This window comes from Sarcophilus harrisii, chromosome 5, assembly GCF_902635505.1.
Source record: "Sarcophilus harrisii chromosome 5, mSarHar1.11, whole genome shotgun sequence".
NCBI lineage: Eukaryota > Metazoa > Chordata > Mammalia > Dasyuromorphia > Dasyuridae > Sarcophilus > Sarcophilus harrisii.
The window spans coordinates 171,110,869-171,128,790 of NC_045430.1; the positions used below are offsets into that span (position 1 = coordinate 171,110,869).

The window sequence follows — 17,922 nt, forward strand, 5'->3', positions numbered from 1 at the left end:
CCTGATTTCATATATAGCTCAAGCAGGTTCAAAACAACTCATCATCTTTTATCCCAAACCTGTCCTTTTTTTCCCTGAACTTCTCTATATCTATCAAAAATAATACTTCCTCTCTTATAATCACCAAGGTATGCAATCCCAGTATTTGCCCAGTTCCTTACAGTTACTCAGCTCAGATATATGATTAGTTAGTCAATCTTACAGTATGCTTCTGGCATTTCTTGTATTGATCCTATCAAAGTAAAGAGTTGCTTCATTTTGACTGCACCTCCAGCACCAAGTCAGTGCTCACCAAGTCAGTGCTTACCCTCAGCAAGCACTTAATTTTGTAAAGTGAAATAAAAGACACAAGCAAAAAATATTAGCACATATTGATGCAGGGCTTTAAAGTTTACAAAGTGTTTTAAACACATTAAAACAATAACTGTTCACAAGTTTGAGTTTTGTCACAATAAGATATATAATTCTATAATGATATAAAGAGAAATCTTTGGAATCTATTTTTGAAATAATAATGAAAAGCACTTACCATTTGGTGGGTCTCGTCTTTTTTCTGTTAAAAAAAAAATTAAAAATATTTTATAAAATGGAAATAGCTAAATCCTACCCCCACCTCTACCAAACATTTAAGATTTTATTTGTTAACATGTAGTTTGGGGTTTTTTTGCTCTTCTTAACTGGTAGTACTGTAAATTAAAAGGAAATATCACCAAAGACAGTAAATAAAAAGGAAATATCATTCAACAGGATGATATGAGTAAACACATGTTGCAATTAATAGGGATTTGTCTTTTTATGATTATAATGGAGTTCTTGGGGTTAAAAAAGCCAAAACTACAGACACTCACTCACTCTCACTCTCACTCTCACTCTCACTCTCACTCTCACACACACTCACTCACTCTCTCTCTCTCTCTCTCTCTCTCTCTCTCTCTCTCTCTCTCTCTCTCTCTCTCTCTCTCTCTCTCTCTCTCCTTTAAGCATTTATAAACTTTTAAGTAAATCTAATTTTTGACCATTTAACCATATTGAAACATACTACCCAATTGTGATAAAAGTCAGGGTTTTTCTATGTCAATTGTTGACATATCAAATTTTAAGTTTAGATTTTTTTATCTCATGTTTTGTTCAAGTAAATCACAATATACTATTACCTGGTTTTAATAAATTTCATAGTATATAGAACACTCATCATGATAACATATCCTATAATCTGATATGAAATCTAAAAATATACATATGCTTCACAGAAGAATTATTCTGATACATTTACAGATAACTAAAGGATTACAAACTAATTAGTGGGTTACTAACTACATAGGGAATTGTTAACATTTAATCTCATCACTGAGAAATATAAATGTATTGCTTCATCTAGTAGACTAGAAAGATAATTTCCTGAACTCACTCAAAAAAATTGTACCTCAGGACAAATGCAAACTGATGAAAATAAGAATTGAGGCAAACCACCCCAGCTCCTTCTGGGACAGTCCAAGACATTCCAAGAAAGACCCCAGGACCCAGCTTTAATAGGTGTGAAGTTTAAATACCCCCAGACCAGCTTTGCTGAAATAGCCAGAGGACAGACCTGAAGCAAGCTGGGTTCCTAGTAGCTTCTGCTGGAACCACAGGAATTTTCAACTCCCTGACTGTAGGTAGGGAGTCAGAGTTTGAGTCTGGGAAGACTAAGGGAATCTTTGCTGATAAAGAATACCAGACCCAGCTGTACTGCTGAGACACAGCCTTGGGAGAAAAACAAGCAATGCAGACCTGGTGAATGCATAAGCAGTGGGGCAGGGTACCTGCTGGTTGAGAGTACTTATAGGAGAGTGGAGTTCTTGGTTTGGGGTTTGAGGTCAAAAGGGAGAACTGAAGGAAGACCTGAAGCCAGAAGCAGGATCTCCTCCTCCAGAATTAGAGGTGATTACAATAAGAATTAATTAAAAAAAAATTTTTTTAACGTCAAGGTGAAGGGAGAAAAAAAATCATAGAAAGTTATTATGGGAATAGGGAACACTTGGGAATCATCTTCAGAAGATACTAAGGTTAGATTAAAAAAAAAAAAGCCTCTCCTATCCTAAAGAGTAACATCAAATGCTTATCTGCCAAAAAGAATTCACAGAAAAACTAATGAAATAAGAAATAAAATTTAAAATGAAATGAGACTGAGGAAAAATTAAAAACAATCCAAGAAAAGATTATGAAAAGAAAATCAATTAAACTAGAAAAAGACCTAGAAGCTTAAAGAAAATTACATTTTGGAAATATTCTAAATAGGCAAGTGAAAGCCAATGAAGTTTGAAGAGACCAAGAAATAATAAAACAAAATAGAAAGAATGAAAAAATAGATGAGAATGTGAGAGATCTCATAAGAAAAACAGGAGATCTGGAGAATAGATCAAGAAGAGAAAACATAAGAATAATTGGACTAACTGAAAAAATAATACAAGAAATAATCAAAAAATATTGTCTTGAAATAATAGAACAAGAAGGGAAGGTAGAATAGGAAAAAAAAATCACTCATTACAACCTGAAAGAGATCCTGTGGGGAAACACATAGGAATATCATTGCTAAATTTTAAAATCCCCAGATCAAAGAGAAAATTTTATAAGCAACAAGAAAAACAATTTAAATATGCTGGAGGTACAATTAAGAGTGACATAAAACTTATAAGTGACTACAATAAAAGACCACACATCCTGAAATACTATATGTTGACAATCAAAAGAACTGGGGTTGTAGCCAAAAATAGCATATTCAGCCAAATTAAGTACGATGATGAATGGAAAAAAAGTGGACATTCAATGAAGTGTCAGAATTTCAGGGTTTTTTTTAATGAACCACAGAAAATTTAACATATAAGAGTCAACATCAAAGCTGATTTCAAAGGACTCCATAAGGACAAACTGCTTATGTTTTATATATGGAAACATAACCCACACTTCTAAGATTGTCATTAGTAATCTGATAGCCCAAAAGAAAGCTTGGGATAGAGGTGAGTATAATGAGATTATTAAAAAGCCAAATTATATAGGAAAGGATAAAAAAAAAAACAGTAATTAGACTATACTAATGAGGTATGAGAGCAAGAACTGACAATGAGGAATTACATGGGAGAGGAAGTTGGTGGTTCTGAAATCTTATGTACACTGGGAATGGGTTAAAGATGGACCAATATACACAGATACTCAGGAAAGATTTGTATAACTATCTCTCTATTTATATACACCAAGAAGGGTATAGCACCCTCCAAAATCTATAAATAAGAGGGGAATGAAATAGGATGGGGGGGGGGAGGGGGCACAGACAATTGTGTGGATTAATGGGAGTGGGATAATGTGTGTAAATTAATGGGAAGGGATAAAGACGGTGGGCAAAGTTGGAGAAAAGGATACAGGAGAGATTCTTGGGGTCAGGGAAGGAGGTTAAGTAATAGTGAGGCAAGTTAGCAGGAAAAAGTAAAATGGATTAATAAAGAGAAGAAAGAAGAGATAATGTGTACACATATGTATACATATAGTCATATAGTATACATGTTATGTGAATATGTGTGTGTATTATGTAAACAAATATAACCTTGCTTAACAATAATCAGCTTGGAGGACTTGGAGAAGAAATGGAGGGGGAAAAGAAAAAAGTAAAAAATACACAAAAGAAAACCTATAAGGAAACAAAGAAAATGTGGACAATTCTGAATACGATGCGTTTTATTATTATATATATTTTCTTGAAATGGAAATTTATTTCACATTTTGAATTTTTCACTATGTTCTGCTGTGTACATGGCAATGTTTTTCTTTTCTTTTTGTTTCTTATTTTTGAAATAAAGGGGAAAAAAAGAACTCAAACTAATGCAATTATCATTAAGGGGGAGGGGGGTTGAAAGAACTACTTCCATAAAAAATACTACACATGGTTAATATTCAGAAAAATACTTTGGTAGGAGGGCAAGCTGGACTAATTTTTCCTAAAAAGTAGTGAGATTATCCTAACATCTTGGTTGGTTCAGGCTGCTGACAAATTTCTGGCGGATACTTAGCTAAGGGGATCATAAGTAACTTGAACAAGGTGGCTCTGCTCAGTGTCCTGGTGTCCTCAATGACTATCCCTGTTGTATATCCTTCTTCACCCAGTTAAGTACATCTCTTCATTTTGTTCCAGTGTTGAACAAAAACTGGCCTGAGTCAATCCCGGCCACACACAAATATGGCAGTAGCTAGCTTAGAGAATGGCAGAAGTACTGTAAAGGCATCAACACTGGAGACTAGAATCTGATTTCACCACTAAAATGATTGAGGGCAAGGCACTTTAGGGCCCTGTGAAACCTCAGTTTCCTCATCTGTAAATGGGGCTAACACCTGTCTCACTTTTCTCATGTAGATGCTGTGAGGGTTCACAGACATCATCTCTTCTAAAGCTAAAGGGAGAAAATGACACATGGAATGAAAATCAATGTCTAGCTGCTCAGCCTCAAGAATTGACTGACATGCCGTCCAAATAAGTGTGAAGGACTCACACTTGGTGTGGGCAGATGCTAGGTCTGGCTGCCTCGCTGCTGCTTGGCAGCAGAGCCCCTGCAAGGGACTATCTGGGGAAGAGGGCCCATGGGGAGTCAGGAAGAAGGAGATTTAAATTCACTGTGAGACCTTAGCAAAGCCACCTAATCTCCCTTAGCTTGTTTTCTCATGGCCAAAATGGAAATTTTTTCCTTCAGGGTGCAGGGGAATATATGAGATAATTATATGAAACACTGTATAAATGTTGGGTATTATGATTCTGAATAACAGATAGGATCAATATCAATGTGATCTTTTATCTCTGAAAATGTGATAACCCTCAAAAAAAATTTTCAATAGCAAAGCATCATACCCTATGGGTAATAAAAGGTGTTGAAGTTACAATCAACTTCAAAGAGGAAACAACTAAGTTGCAATTTTAACAGCACCAAGATTAAGTTCTTTACTTTGACAGGATTGTAAAAATGGGGTAGAATTTCTTCATTCCCAGGGGATAGGAGAGGAAGGGATGCCAGTAGAATGTAATTCCAGCAGCGTTAAAGTTGTGATAATTATTTTTTAGTTTAGAATACTGGTGGCTAAACATACTACTTGGTTCTTTAAATATTACAGATAAAGTTAGCAGTCTTAACTACACTGATGTATTGTGCTTGCTACATATTAAAGAAACAAATAGGCAATCTTTTCCCACTAAAAGCAGTTCAAAACTTTCAAGTAATCTTAAATGCATTCAAGTCCTAATTTCTTCATTTGAAAAGTCTTTTACAGTTATCTATCTCTTAATGTCGATTTCCTGCAATTACTCTTTAAAAATTAAAGCAGCTTTTGTTCAAAGTCCCTGGTGCTTTATGTTGTTCACAAAGTCCCCTATAACATAAATTGTACAAATATCATTCACACTTTACAGATGAGAAAATGGAAGTTTCAAGATATTAGATGACCTGCCTAGAGTCACATAGCTACTAAATGGAAGACCAAAGATTTAAATCCTTATTTAAATAAGGCCTCTCTATAATTTTTGTTGGTCATGTACTCAGACTACATCACACCATTCTCTACAACAAATCTAAATTCCACATAAGTGGGATCTTCTCATTCACTGTGCTCATGGTAAGAAACAGAATATCCCAGGAATTAGAAGAGACTTTAGTATTTATCTAATTCAATCACAAAGCTTTCAATCTCTGAAACTTTGGATTTTATGATGCTGTTGCTCCTCCAATATGAAATGATCTAATTCTATCCTTTTACCTAATGAAATCCTTCATGTGCAGGTTCAAAATCGGTTCCCTTTATGAAGACTTCTAAATTATGTTAGCCAAACCCCTCTCTTTCCTGAAGTACTACAGCATTTTCAGTTGTTATCTTTTTTTTCAGGCTTCATGTTTCTTAACTTTTCTGCTGTTGACACTGCTGATCATCATCTATATCTATATCTATATCTATATCTATATCTATATCTATATCTATATCTATATCTATATCTATCTCTCCTGTCCTCTCCCTTGACATCCCTGACATTGTACCCACTCCTAAGATTCCACTCCTATTTCAATGACAAGTCCTTTTCTGTCTCAATTCTTGGCTCCTCTTCTTCCCATCCTCTAATTTTAAGAGTTCGTTTCCCAGACCTCTATTCTCAATCTTATCATCATCTTCTTTTGTGGACACTATTTCTCTTGTAAATCTTACCTATCATCAGAACTTCAACAATCATCTTTATGTGGACATTTTTTCAAATCTGTACTCTTTCCAAATTTGTAACCTCGGTCACCTGAAAAGTATTTGTAACCAACCTTTATGCATTACAAAGACAAGAATTTATTCTCTTTTCTACAACCCATGGTAACAAAAGCTGTGCCATGTATATGGACCTGATAAACTACATCCATGAAAGATTTACAGGACTGACCTTGCATAAATCCCACTGTTGGGAAACCAGCTGCCCACCACATTTTCTTCTTTCATTTTTTGGCAAAGGAGACTTACCAGATTTTCTTTGTCGTCGCCCCAAAAGGTCTGTAACTGTTTTTCGGAATTTTTTTGCTTCTTCTTCGTTGGCAAAATTAAGACCAACTTGACATGTCTAAAATAGTTTGGTTGAGAAGTTAAAATTCAGAGAAAAAAAGGGAAATTATTAATAGATTTGTTTTGAGATGTATAGACAAAAAAAAAATCCCAAAAGGCACATGAAGGATTAGTTCAATTCAACTGCATAAAATTAAATTACTGTGTATTAACTAGGGTAAAGAATGAGAAATAGAATGATACTGAACTTCAACTGAAAATATAAAAGCACATGTAACCTTCACAACTTTAATCATAAAAGCATGATTTTATTAGTGATTTCATTTTACCTTTCATATTGGTAACCATGCACAATCATGGCTATGTAAAGTGGACAAAAACATGAGAGGCACAATGCCCACATGTTTGGGGAGCGATTTATATCTTATGAGGAGTTTCCCTAGCTTGTTCATCCAAACTCTATAAAGAAATCACCTTGCATTTATTACATATTTTCAATGTTTGCCTTTAAAAATCAAATTTTATATGCAATTATCTCTCCCTTCCCCCAAAAGTGTACCATTAAGTCCATTGGGCTCTAAACCCAAGCGTGCCAGGTCAGACATGCAGCCTGGTGAGAAAATAAAGATGTCAGATTAATTTACTACCAGAAAGTTTGCTACGGCTGTTGACCTAATTGACCAAAAGCATCAAGGCTGCCAATCCCATCACTAATGGCTACCTCAGAGTTAAACATCAATTCGCCTCTGCTATGCTCCCATACTCTGAGACCATTACTGACATCAAACAACACAGGAAACAGACACCGCTAACAATGAAGAATATTTCAAGCTGGTCAATGCCATCCACTAGCCATGAAGGAGAAAATGTCAGAGATGATGTTGAGACCTTACTAATCACAACATCTTCCAACAGCAGTGACTAAACAATCTTGGTTTTCACAAGGTAGCCAAGGTAGAGAGGTCTATAGCAGTCTAGTATACAGTAAAATGTATCCATACTACCATTTGCCATAATAGAAGATAAAATTCAGGTTAAAAATATTTTAGCTTTAAGAATTTTACTTGCTGTATAGTATTTAAGATACTATAGATAGTACTGCTATGAAAATGAAGGCTGTCTCAAATTTTTTTATTTGAGCTGTTAGAGCATAAATGTTTTTGCATGTTACCAATTTTATTTTGTGCATTGTACTTCATGGTAGGAAAACTGCAATATCAATATCATTCTCAGAAATGAAGCTTTGTTATAAAGAATTCTATGCAGAAAGGTATATTCTCAGCAATCTTTACCTAAAGATTACAATTATGGGTTGTCACAAGATCCTAATCATCTATTTCCCATCTGTTCAATGTATCAAAATTAATTTTTTTTACTTTTGTGCCATTTACTAAGAATGTCACAAAAATTTAGGACTATTTATATTTTCTGTCAGAACTACAAATGGGACATATATTAGAGTTTAATTCAAAAACTGGAAGGAAAAAAAAAGGAAATACTGTTCCAAACTTAAGAAAGTCATGCCAAAGTGAAATTTATTTTTAATGTTTCTTATGCAATGTAAAGATTATAAAAATGCTAATTTAAAAGGGCTTATCTGGAAGATAAAAGGGGTTATTTTACAATGATGTTGCCTGATGTCTTTTATATTTTAAGCTGGCAATGTGTACTTATTAATAAGATCATTTGTTAAAAAGACTAAAACATTCTTTATATTTTCTAAAACACAGAAATGAAAAATCTAGAAACAGTAATTTCATGAACATAACTATAAACAGTGTCATTTAAAATTTAGTTGTATAAATAAAACATATTAAGGTAAATGATGACTTACATCACCAGCAAATGTATGAAAATATCCTCTAGGACCATTATATACAAAGTTATTGTACAGCTCCTGTTCCCACAGTAGTTTCCCATCCTAACCAAAAAAAAATAAATAAATAAATATAGAGTTAAAACAACAGTTACCAAAAATATAATCTTAAGGATTGTGCTTAAGGCAAAGCATATTGCTTATCTAATAAGAAAATAAACAGTGCTTTTAATATAATAAAAAAATTTAGTTAGCTCATTTGAATTGACTAGGTTCAGTATCATGTGATATACTCTCTCCCCCTATATCCACAACCCCCTTACCTATTAAAAGAGGCCCTTTTCCTTCTGTATACACAAGTGATTTCTTCCATTCCATTTTTTCCTTGCAGACATTCTCCTCCTTTACTTAACTTTAATCTCTTCCTGATTAAAAAAAAGCCTTTACTTTCTTTTCTCTTTTTTCTGAACTCTCTATGGGGTCACCTTCCAACCTAAACATTCAACCAAAACTGTTCTCTCCAAAATTACTAGTGATCTTTTAATTGACAAACCTGGTACTTTTTAATCAATTCTCAGTCTTTTTGACCTTTTGCAGCCTTTTACAAAGTTCATCTTTTCCTTGATAATCTTTTTTCTCTAAGTTTCTATTGCATTCCTTTCTTTTCCTTCCCTGACCACTCCTGTATCCTCTAATGGATCTAAATAGAGGATACATTTAGTCATAGGCTCTCTTCTTTTTTTTTTTTTTTCTCCCCCTCTATATTATTTCACTTGGTGATCTAATCATCTCCCATGGATTTAATTATCATGTCTATAATGATGATTTTCCAAGCTACTTGTCCAACCCTTACTGCTTTCCCTAACTCCAGTCTTCCAACTCCAAATACCCAGGACACATTTCAAACTTACTGTCCAATAGACATTTTAAACTCAACATGTCCAAACTAAACTCATCTTTTCCTCTTAAATCCTCACTTCTTTCTAACTACTTCTCCTCATTATCATCCCCCCCCCCCACCCCAACCGTTGCATCACCTGTCATCCTTAACTCCTCATTCTCTCTCATCCTAGACAGAATCCATTACCAAAAGCTCTCCATTTTAATGACCTCCCATTTTTAGCACTGCCCCATCTTCTCCCCTGACAATGGCACTATCTTTGGGTGGGCCTTGATCCCCACAGACTGAGATTATTCCACGAGCCTTCTGCCTGGTCTCCCTGATTTGACTCTCTCCTTACTCCAGTTCATCCTCTACTCTGCTGTCAGAGTGGTCTTCTTAAAGTGCAACAGCACAATAAAATCTTTGGTCTGCCATGCAGAAAAGCCCTTTCTTGCCTGCTTTCCTGCCTCTGTCTTTCTAAATTTCTTATGCTTTTCACACAAGTCTTCCCAAGTTTCATCTCTTCTTACAGTATTTCATCACATTTATACTGGATTGCTTGTTTAGGCATTCCCCTTAGTTTCCAATTCTTTGTTTGTGACTACAAAAAGCTGCTATAAATATTTTCATTTCCCTGGCCTACTTGCTGTTCCTCAAATCACAGACTTTCTTCTCATTTCTGAGCATTCTCTCTGGTTGTCCCCTTGGCTCAGAATGTTCTCCCTTTTCATATCTACCCTGTGGCTTCCTTTCAAGAACCAGCTAAAATCTACATGAAACCTTTCTCAGTTGTTCTTCCTTATAGTGCTTTGCCCCTCATATATTCCAACTCCTCCTGTATTTAGCTTGCTGTACCAAGTTGTGCTCATGCTGTCTCCCCCATCAGACCATGAGCTTCTTGAGAGCAGACCCTGTCCTTGGCCCGTTTTTGTACCTCTGACATTTAGCAGTGTCTGGAATACACTGGATGCTTATTTCCATTTAGTGATTCTATGTTGATTCAATAAGGATCTAAAAATTTCTGTAACTGGGCTTAAATGCACAAGATGGGCAAAATACTATTCATCCTCCATTGAACCAATGACACCAAAGGGTGATGTTTTAATTTACTTGGGAATAGATTTAAGGGAGGCAGAGGTGCTCAAAATCAGCCTCTCTCCTTCAGAGTCCAAGTCCAGTGACAAGACATGTCAATATGACTGGCCTGGGATGCAGTGGGTGAGAAAGGTCAGAGGGGAATGAGTCAACTACTCTTTTAACCTTGCAGACAGCAGATTCAAAAGTAGGGGAGGGAAGAAAGGAGATGGAGGTCAAATGGTGAATAAAGATCCTAAGAAGTCAGGATAAGTGAGATATGAAAGGTACAAAGTGTTTGCCATAAAATGTACGCAAAATTTGGGCACATTTGCAATCTCCAAATTACAGAATCTCAAAAATGAAGAACTGGATAATATAAGATGAATTTAATAAAATAAATCAACTTTTTTTTAAAAAAACACTTTCAGTACACTAATAAAAGACATTATGCAAGGATGGGAATAGACAGACACAATGTCTTTCTTGGGTAAAATGTAGTTTTGTGCACAAAACTTATCAATTTTAATCTTGCAGTAGCCAAAAAAACCCAAATACAATATCTTGTAATATCTGTGCACCACATTTTTAGCCTAAGAGACAATGATAAACTATAGGTCACAGAATATCCAAGATGACCAAATACCATGCTATAATTCATATTTGACTCAACATAATATAGATATAACATAGAACAAAGTATAGCATCTTGGTGAGTCTTGTTGGGGCTACAAATGCTTTCTTTTAAATTTCTGAAGGGTAATTACATAGGAAGAGTAATTAAATAGTATAGTATATATAGAATTCACCTTGGAGACAGGAAGATGTGTCCTTAACTCAAGACCTGTTTACAGAGGCAACTCCTTAAGACCATAAATTACAAAGAAAATACTAAAAGATATGCATTGAGAGAGGGAGCACCTCACTGGATTTCTGAATACTTATGGAATACTAGCAGTGAGTAAAAACTATAGAAAGATTTCATCTCAACACAATGAAGAATTTTCTATTAGGGTTCAAAAGAAGAATGAACTAGTAAAGTAATAAACCTTCAAGTAAAAGATAACAAGTCTGGTGGCAAATGAGAATTATTATAAGCACAGAGCAAGAAAACAACCAGGGTAAACACTAAGTCTGTTTATGGAGGCTACCAATGGCCAAATAGAACAGTCAAATTTCTCATGTGACTAAAAATACCTCTTCAGTGACACAGTGATTAAAATGTTAAAAGAAATAAACAGACATGAGTATTAAGATCAAACTCCAACAAACCCAAAGTAAAAGTAAAAGAAATCTCACCTTGATATCAAATACTCTGATAAAATAAGATCTTTGTGGATTGTCCTTAACAAGACATGCTACACCACAGCACTTTTTTGACCACATGCTATTCCTATCTGCTGCATATAATTGTACCACCGCTGAAGACATAGTCTGGAAGAAAAAAAAGAAATTAGAGCAGTCAGATTCCAAACAATAATTCTATCAATATTGTAGAGAGAAATTATCTATTTTCAATGTGCCTCAAGAGAAAATAAGATCTTCTTTCCCAGCTACTTTTGACTTGCATTGAGAAGGGAAAAAATACACAACAAAAACCTTGTTGCAAACTTGTACAATCATGCAAAAAATAAATAAATATTCCCCCTCTCCCCTTTAATTGTGCTTTGGCCATGTTTAAAAAAAATATATATATTCTTTATCTGCTTTGTGAGTCCATACACTGTCAGGAGATTATCACAAGTTCCCTGAAAATATTATTGATTACTGCACTGATCAGTCTAAAACAACTTTCGAAAGTTGTCTTTATAACATTGTTATTGCTGGGTAAAATGGTTCACTTCCAGTTCTGCTGGTTCATCATTCTGCATTACTTCATAGAATACTTTCCTGATTTCTCAAAAATCATCCCTTTCATCATTATCCATTCATCATCGACCACAGTATTCCATCCTATTTATACAGCATAACTTGTACAATCATTCCCCAGTTGAGGGGCAGCTCATCATCACCCAGTTTCCAGTTCTTTACTACCACACAAAAAAAGGTGCCACAAATATTTTTTTATCATTATTTTGCTTAAAACTGCTCTATCACTTACAATACTATCCCTCTAATTCCTTCTACTCCCCCTTCCTATTTCCCAATTTGGTGAAATGTATATTTCTGTACCCAACCAAATGAGGTTCAAGTGCTGTTCACATTTCCCCTAATATAGTCTTCTATGTGAGTACCTCCATTATGGCAGTTCATTTCTCCTGCCCTTCCTCTACCTCATTCCCTCCTAGTGTATATTTTATTAAAAATATAATAAAAGCATTTTTAAGCCCTCTGTCTTATAAAAACTCTCTTTGAGATAATAATTAAGACAGGGTTTTAAGGGGACACATGTACCATCTCCTCATATTGGAATGAAAACAGCTAACCTTTTTTATAACTTTTCCCTTAATTGCTTCTTCATGTTTATATTTTCATGTTCCTCTTGACTTTTATATCTGCATTTCCATATTTCTATATAGCTCTGGTTTTGTCACCAGGAATGCTTACAAGTCCTCTATTTAAAGTTCTATTCTCTCTATGGGATTATATGAGTTTTTACTAAGTAAGTTATTCTTGGGTTGTAAGTCTATATCCTTTGCCCTTAGTAATACACTCTAAGCTCTACACTCCTTGATAACATGATGGCTGCTTAAGTGATCCTAAATGTGAGTCTTTGACTTGAATTTTTTCTTTCTGCATATAATGCTCCTAGAAGTTTTATTTAGAGGTTTTTGGTTTGTTTGTAAGGATGTGACCTGTAGAGTCTATTTTCCCACTGTCCTCTGTTCCTTGGGGATTTGAGTGATACTCTTTCACAATTTCTTAACATTATGATGCATAGGTGGCTTTTTGGGGCATGGTTTCCAAGTAGTCCAATTATTCTTAAATTATCACCTTGTTCTGTTTCTGGATCAGTTGTGTGTACAAAAATTTCTTTCATTTTCTTTTGTTTCTTCAATCTTTTGACCTTTTTATATTTTTGGATGTTTCGTGGAATCATTAACTTCTATTTGCTTCATTCTCTTTCAGAGAGACTATCTTGAATAAGCTTATATGAAGTTGTTAATTCCCTTTTCAGTTTTTCCCTGCATTGCTCTCATGTCTTTTCCATTCCTCTTTACCCTTTTAATATATTCATTTTAGTTTTTAAATTCTTATTTCATCTATTCCAGGAATTCTGGGCAAACTTGTATCCAAACTGTTTATTTCTTAGAAACTTTGCATGTAAGTGTTCTGGAGTCATTCTTTTCTTTTAGGTTTGTGTTCTGAATAACTGTTCTTGAGACAGATTTTTTTTGTTCATTCTGTCAAGCTTTCTTCCTGAGTTTGAATTTCACGTTAAGTTAGCATACTGTTAGAATGAATACCTGGACAGATTTTGTTTGTCCTCTTTGGCTGCATTCTTGAGGATATTGAGTATTATATTTATTATTCAGGTTCCTATAGTGGTCTGATCCAGAGCAAAGCCTGACTGTTGTTTCCCAATCTAAAATTTGAAACCTCCTGATTTGGGTTTGGATCTGAGAAACAAGTTTGTGGGTTTGCCCCTACTGGATTTCCAGTGTAAATTTCTGCTAGAGTTGGACATTACCAGTCAGCAGAAAAGATCTACTTGTTGAGAGTGAAAGAACTATAACATTATTTAAACTTCCTTCTTGCTCAATACATACTTTAGGACCCTCAATCACTCCTCTTGGAATGCTATCTTCGGTGCAGGTCTTCCCCTCAGTCTATCCTGGCTCTGGGGCCAGAACTGGATAGTGAGTAATAGAGCTTCCAGCTGGTACCTATTCCTAAACCCTACCTAAGGTTAGGTCCCTATGCTGCATCTGGGACTCTTTTTACCCTCCCCAACAATGGGATGCTCCAAGTAGCATGCTTCTAGCCAGATTCCATTCCCTTGGTTTCCAGATCTCACCGTTTCCTTTTGACAAACTGGACTGATAAAAGGAATCATTGAGATTTTATCTTAGACTTCCAGATCAGGATTTGGTCTGGTACATTTTCTAGATGTTTGTAGAGCAGTAGGGGAAAGTTTGGTTAGACGTTTCCAGATATTCCACCATCTTAGCTGGTCTCTCAGAAATCAATTCTAGTAAGATTTAGCAATACTTTTTCTTCTTTTGGGGCTCCATTAGAAAAGCTCAAGAATAAATTACCTAGCATGTGGAACAATGATGTATAACTTTCAATTCTTTTTTTTATACTGATAAGTATGTGTTGAAAGAAGATAACTTTACAAGCACAGAGTGAAATATTGGGACAACTATTCTAGTTAACATTTTTAAGTATAAGGTGATTATTACATTTACCATGTTTCTTCATTATTAAAAAAAAAATGACAACAATAGGATTTTAAAACATAAAGGCTAATTTAAACAAAACTAACCTAAAATTATAGTGTCTTTTCCTTTCAAACATTCCGACCTGAAATGGGTGCTTTTCCAATACTAAATGCAAAATGCTTAGTTTTGGGCTCAAGTTTAGAAGTCAAGTCAGATTTTAGGGATCAAGAAAAAGAAATTACCTTTGGCTTTCATTAAATTGATGAAACAAATTGGGCATGTCTGATGAAAATGTAAATTCTATTGCTGTTTTTCTCCAATTGATAAATGGTCAAAGGATATGAACAGACAATTTCCAGATGATGAAATTGAAACTATCACCACTCATATGAAAGAGTGTTCTAAATCACTATTAATTAGAGAAATGCAAATTAAGACAGCTCTGAGATACCACTACACACCTGTCAGATTGGCTAAGATGACAGGAAAAAACAATGATGAATGTTGGAGGGGATGTGGGAAAACTGGGACATTGATGCATTGTTGGTGGAGTTGTGAACGAATCCAACCATTCTGGAGAGCAATCTGGAATTATGCCCAAAAAGTTATCAAACTGTGCATACCCTTTGAACCAGCAGTGCTACTACTGGGCTTATATCCCAAAGAGATACTAAAGAAGGGAAAGGGACCTGTATGTGCCAAAATGTTTGTGGCAGCCCTGTTTGTAGTGGCCAGAAATTGGAAAATGAATGGATGCCCATCAACTGGAGAATGGTTGGGTAAATTGTGGTATATGAATGTTATGGAATATTATTTTCTGTAAGAAATAACCAGCAAGATGAATACAGACAGGCTCGGAGAGACTTACATGAACATTAAATGAAATGAGCAGAACCAGAAGATCACTATACACTCAACAACGATACTGTATGAGGATGTATTCTGATGGAAGTGGATTTCTTCGACAAAGAGACCTAATTCAGTTTCAATCGATCAAGGATGGACAGAAGCAGCTACACCCAAAGAAAGAACACTGGGAAATGAAAGTAAACTATTTGCATTTTTGTTTTTCTTCCCAAGTTATTTTTCCCCCTTCTGAATCCAATTCTTCCTGTGCAATAAGAGAACTGTTCGGTTCTGCACACAGATATTGTATCTAGGATATACTGACATTATTTAACATACATAGGACTGCTTGCCATCTAGGGGAGGGGGTGGAGGAAGAAAGGGGAAAAATCGGAACAGAAGTGAGTGCAAGGGATAATGTTGTAAAAAAATTACCCTGGCATGGGTTCGGTCAATAAAAAGTTATTATAATAAAAAAAATAATAAATTGGAAATATTTAACAGAAAAAAAAATCTATTGCTGTTCATTGGACCAGTTAATGAATTAAAAAGGAGAAAAGACTTATTCAAAGCAATATAATTTATATGCATCATCTATGTCTATCATCTTGCTACTAATAATCAAAAGAGATTCTGGTTTTGCATAAAGCCTAAACAAAACTTCTTAGAGCCTCTTCAACCTCTCAATACTATGATTACCAGCTACGCCCAGAGAAAGAACTCTGGGAGATGACTAAAAACCATTACATTGAATTCCCAATCCCTATATTTATGCCCACCTGGATTTTTGATTTCCTTCACAAGCTAATTGTACAATATTTCAGAGTCTGATTCCTTTTGTACAGCAAAATAACGTTTTGGTCATGTATACTTACTGTGTATCTAATTTATATTTTAATGTATTTAACATCTACTGGTCATCCTGCCATCTAGGGGAGGGGGTGGGGGGTAAGAGGTGAAAAATTGGAACAAGAGGTTTGGCAATTGTTAATGCTATAAAGTTACCCATGCATATAACCTGTAAATAAAAGGCTATTAAATAAAAAAAAAAATCAATGCTATGATTACTAGTTCTACTAATTGTTTTTACATTTAAAAACAATTCCATGTGAAACTAATTCAACACCAAAATAAATTATTTAAAACCTGAATAGTAATGGTGCTACCTTTTATCTACTTTATTTACTTGAAACTTAAATGCAAAATTAAAAAATAGAAAAACAAAAAAAATTGCCATGTGCCTATCAGAACATTAGGGAGGATTCAAAATGTGAAACAATAAATTTCCATTTCAAGAAAGCATAAATAATAAGATATTTTATTAATAACTGTCTATCTTTTCTTTGCTTCCTTCTTTTGTTCTTTGCTGTGCAGTTTTTACTTTTTTCTTTTTTCCCCTCCCCGTCCCTACCTCTCTCAAGAAGCCTGCAGTTAGGCAGAGATATGTTTACTTATGTATATATATACTACATATATACATACATACAACTAAATATTAATATTGATGATATATGCATATTTCTCTCTTAATTGAAACTTTTTAAAGTTTGACTTTGTCTGAGTCAATGATTGACTACTGCTACTTTCCCCTCCCCTAACAAATTCTACTCCTGATCATTACAACATTTATATATATTTCTTATTTCCTATCCCTGCTAACTCTCCTACTTTAGTTCTGTTGATTAGCCTTGCTATCACTCAACCTCCTGGCCACCTCAGCACCCTAACAAGGATCCCTCCATAATCTTCTTCCCTCAGCTAATCTCTCCCTCTTTATCCCCTTCCTATTAATCAATACACCTTACTTATCCTACTTTCATTAATTTATATACTTTTCTATACCCCACCTTATCCAATTCCCTCCTTCCTCCTTATTTCTTTAGAGATTTTGGAGAGTGCTATACCCTTTTTTATATATATATATACACACACACATGTATTGTTTCCTCTTTAATCTTCCCTAAGATGAGTAGATTTTCGTAACTATCAACCCTTTTCCCCCTTCTAAGTCCTGTATAAGTTCTTGTTGTCACACCTCATTTCAATAGCATAATTATTATTTTTACTTGTTCCTAGATGGTTTTATTCTACCCCAATCCTCTTTTGGACTGCCAGTTACTAATGTCAAACATATAAAACAAATAAATTTGTGTTTATTGAGTCCCTTGAAATTAGTCTTTGATGCTGACTTTTATAATTCTTTAAAGTTCAGGTTCTTCCCCCCCACCCCCATTCAATATTATATATTTTCAGGCACCACCCATTCTTTTGTCCATCAATAAATAAGTATATAGAACTTGCAGTCTTTTATTATAACCACTGATAAATCCTATACTATTCTTAAGTTCTGAAATTTAGCAATGATAGTTCCATGTTTTCCCTGTAGGATCTCTTTGGGGTGGTGATCAGTGAATATTTTTTTCTATTTCTGC

The 17,922-nt window shown here is 34.7% G+C and overlaps 1 protein-coding gene across 1 annotated transcript in view; it reads right to left on the bottom strand.

Annotated features, from left to right (window-relative positions):
* Positions 1 to 17,922, bottom strand: part of WASL (WASP like actin nucleation promoting factor) — a 97,412-nt gene that overhangs the window by 41,432 nt on the left and 38,058 nt on the right. The window contains exons 2-5 of the mRNA XM_031938949.1: positions 11,619 to 11,753; positions 8,381 to 8,467; positions 6,508 to 6,604; positions 530 to 553 (exon numbers count right to left, since the gene is read on the bottom strand). Coding sequence (XP_031794809.1) covers positions 530 to 553; positions 6,508 to 6,604; positions 8,381 to 8,467; positions 11,619 to 11,753 — 343 coding nt within the window. The remainder of the gene's footprint in view (positions 1 to 529; positions 554 to 6,507; positions 6,605 to 8,380; positions 8,468 to 11,618; positions 11,754 to 17,922) is intronic.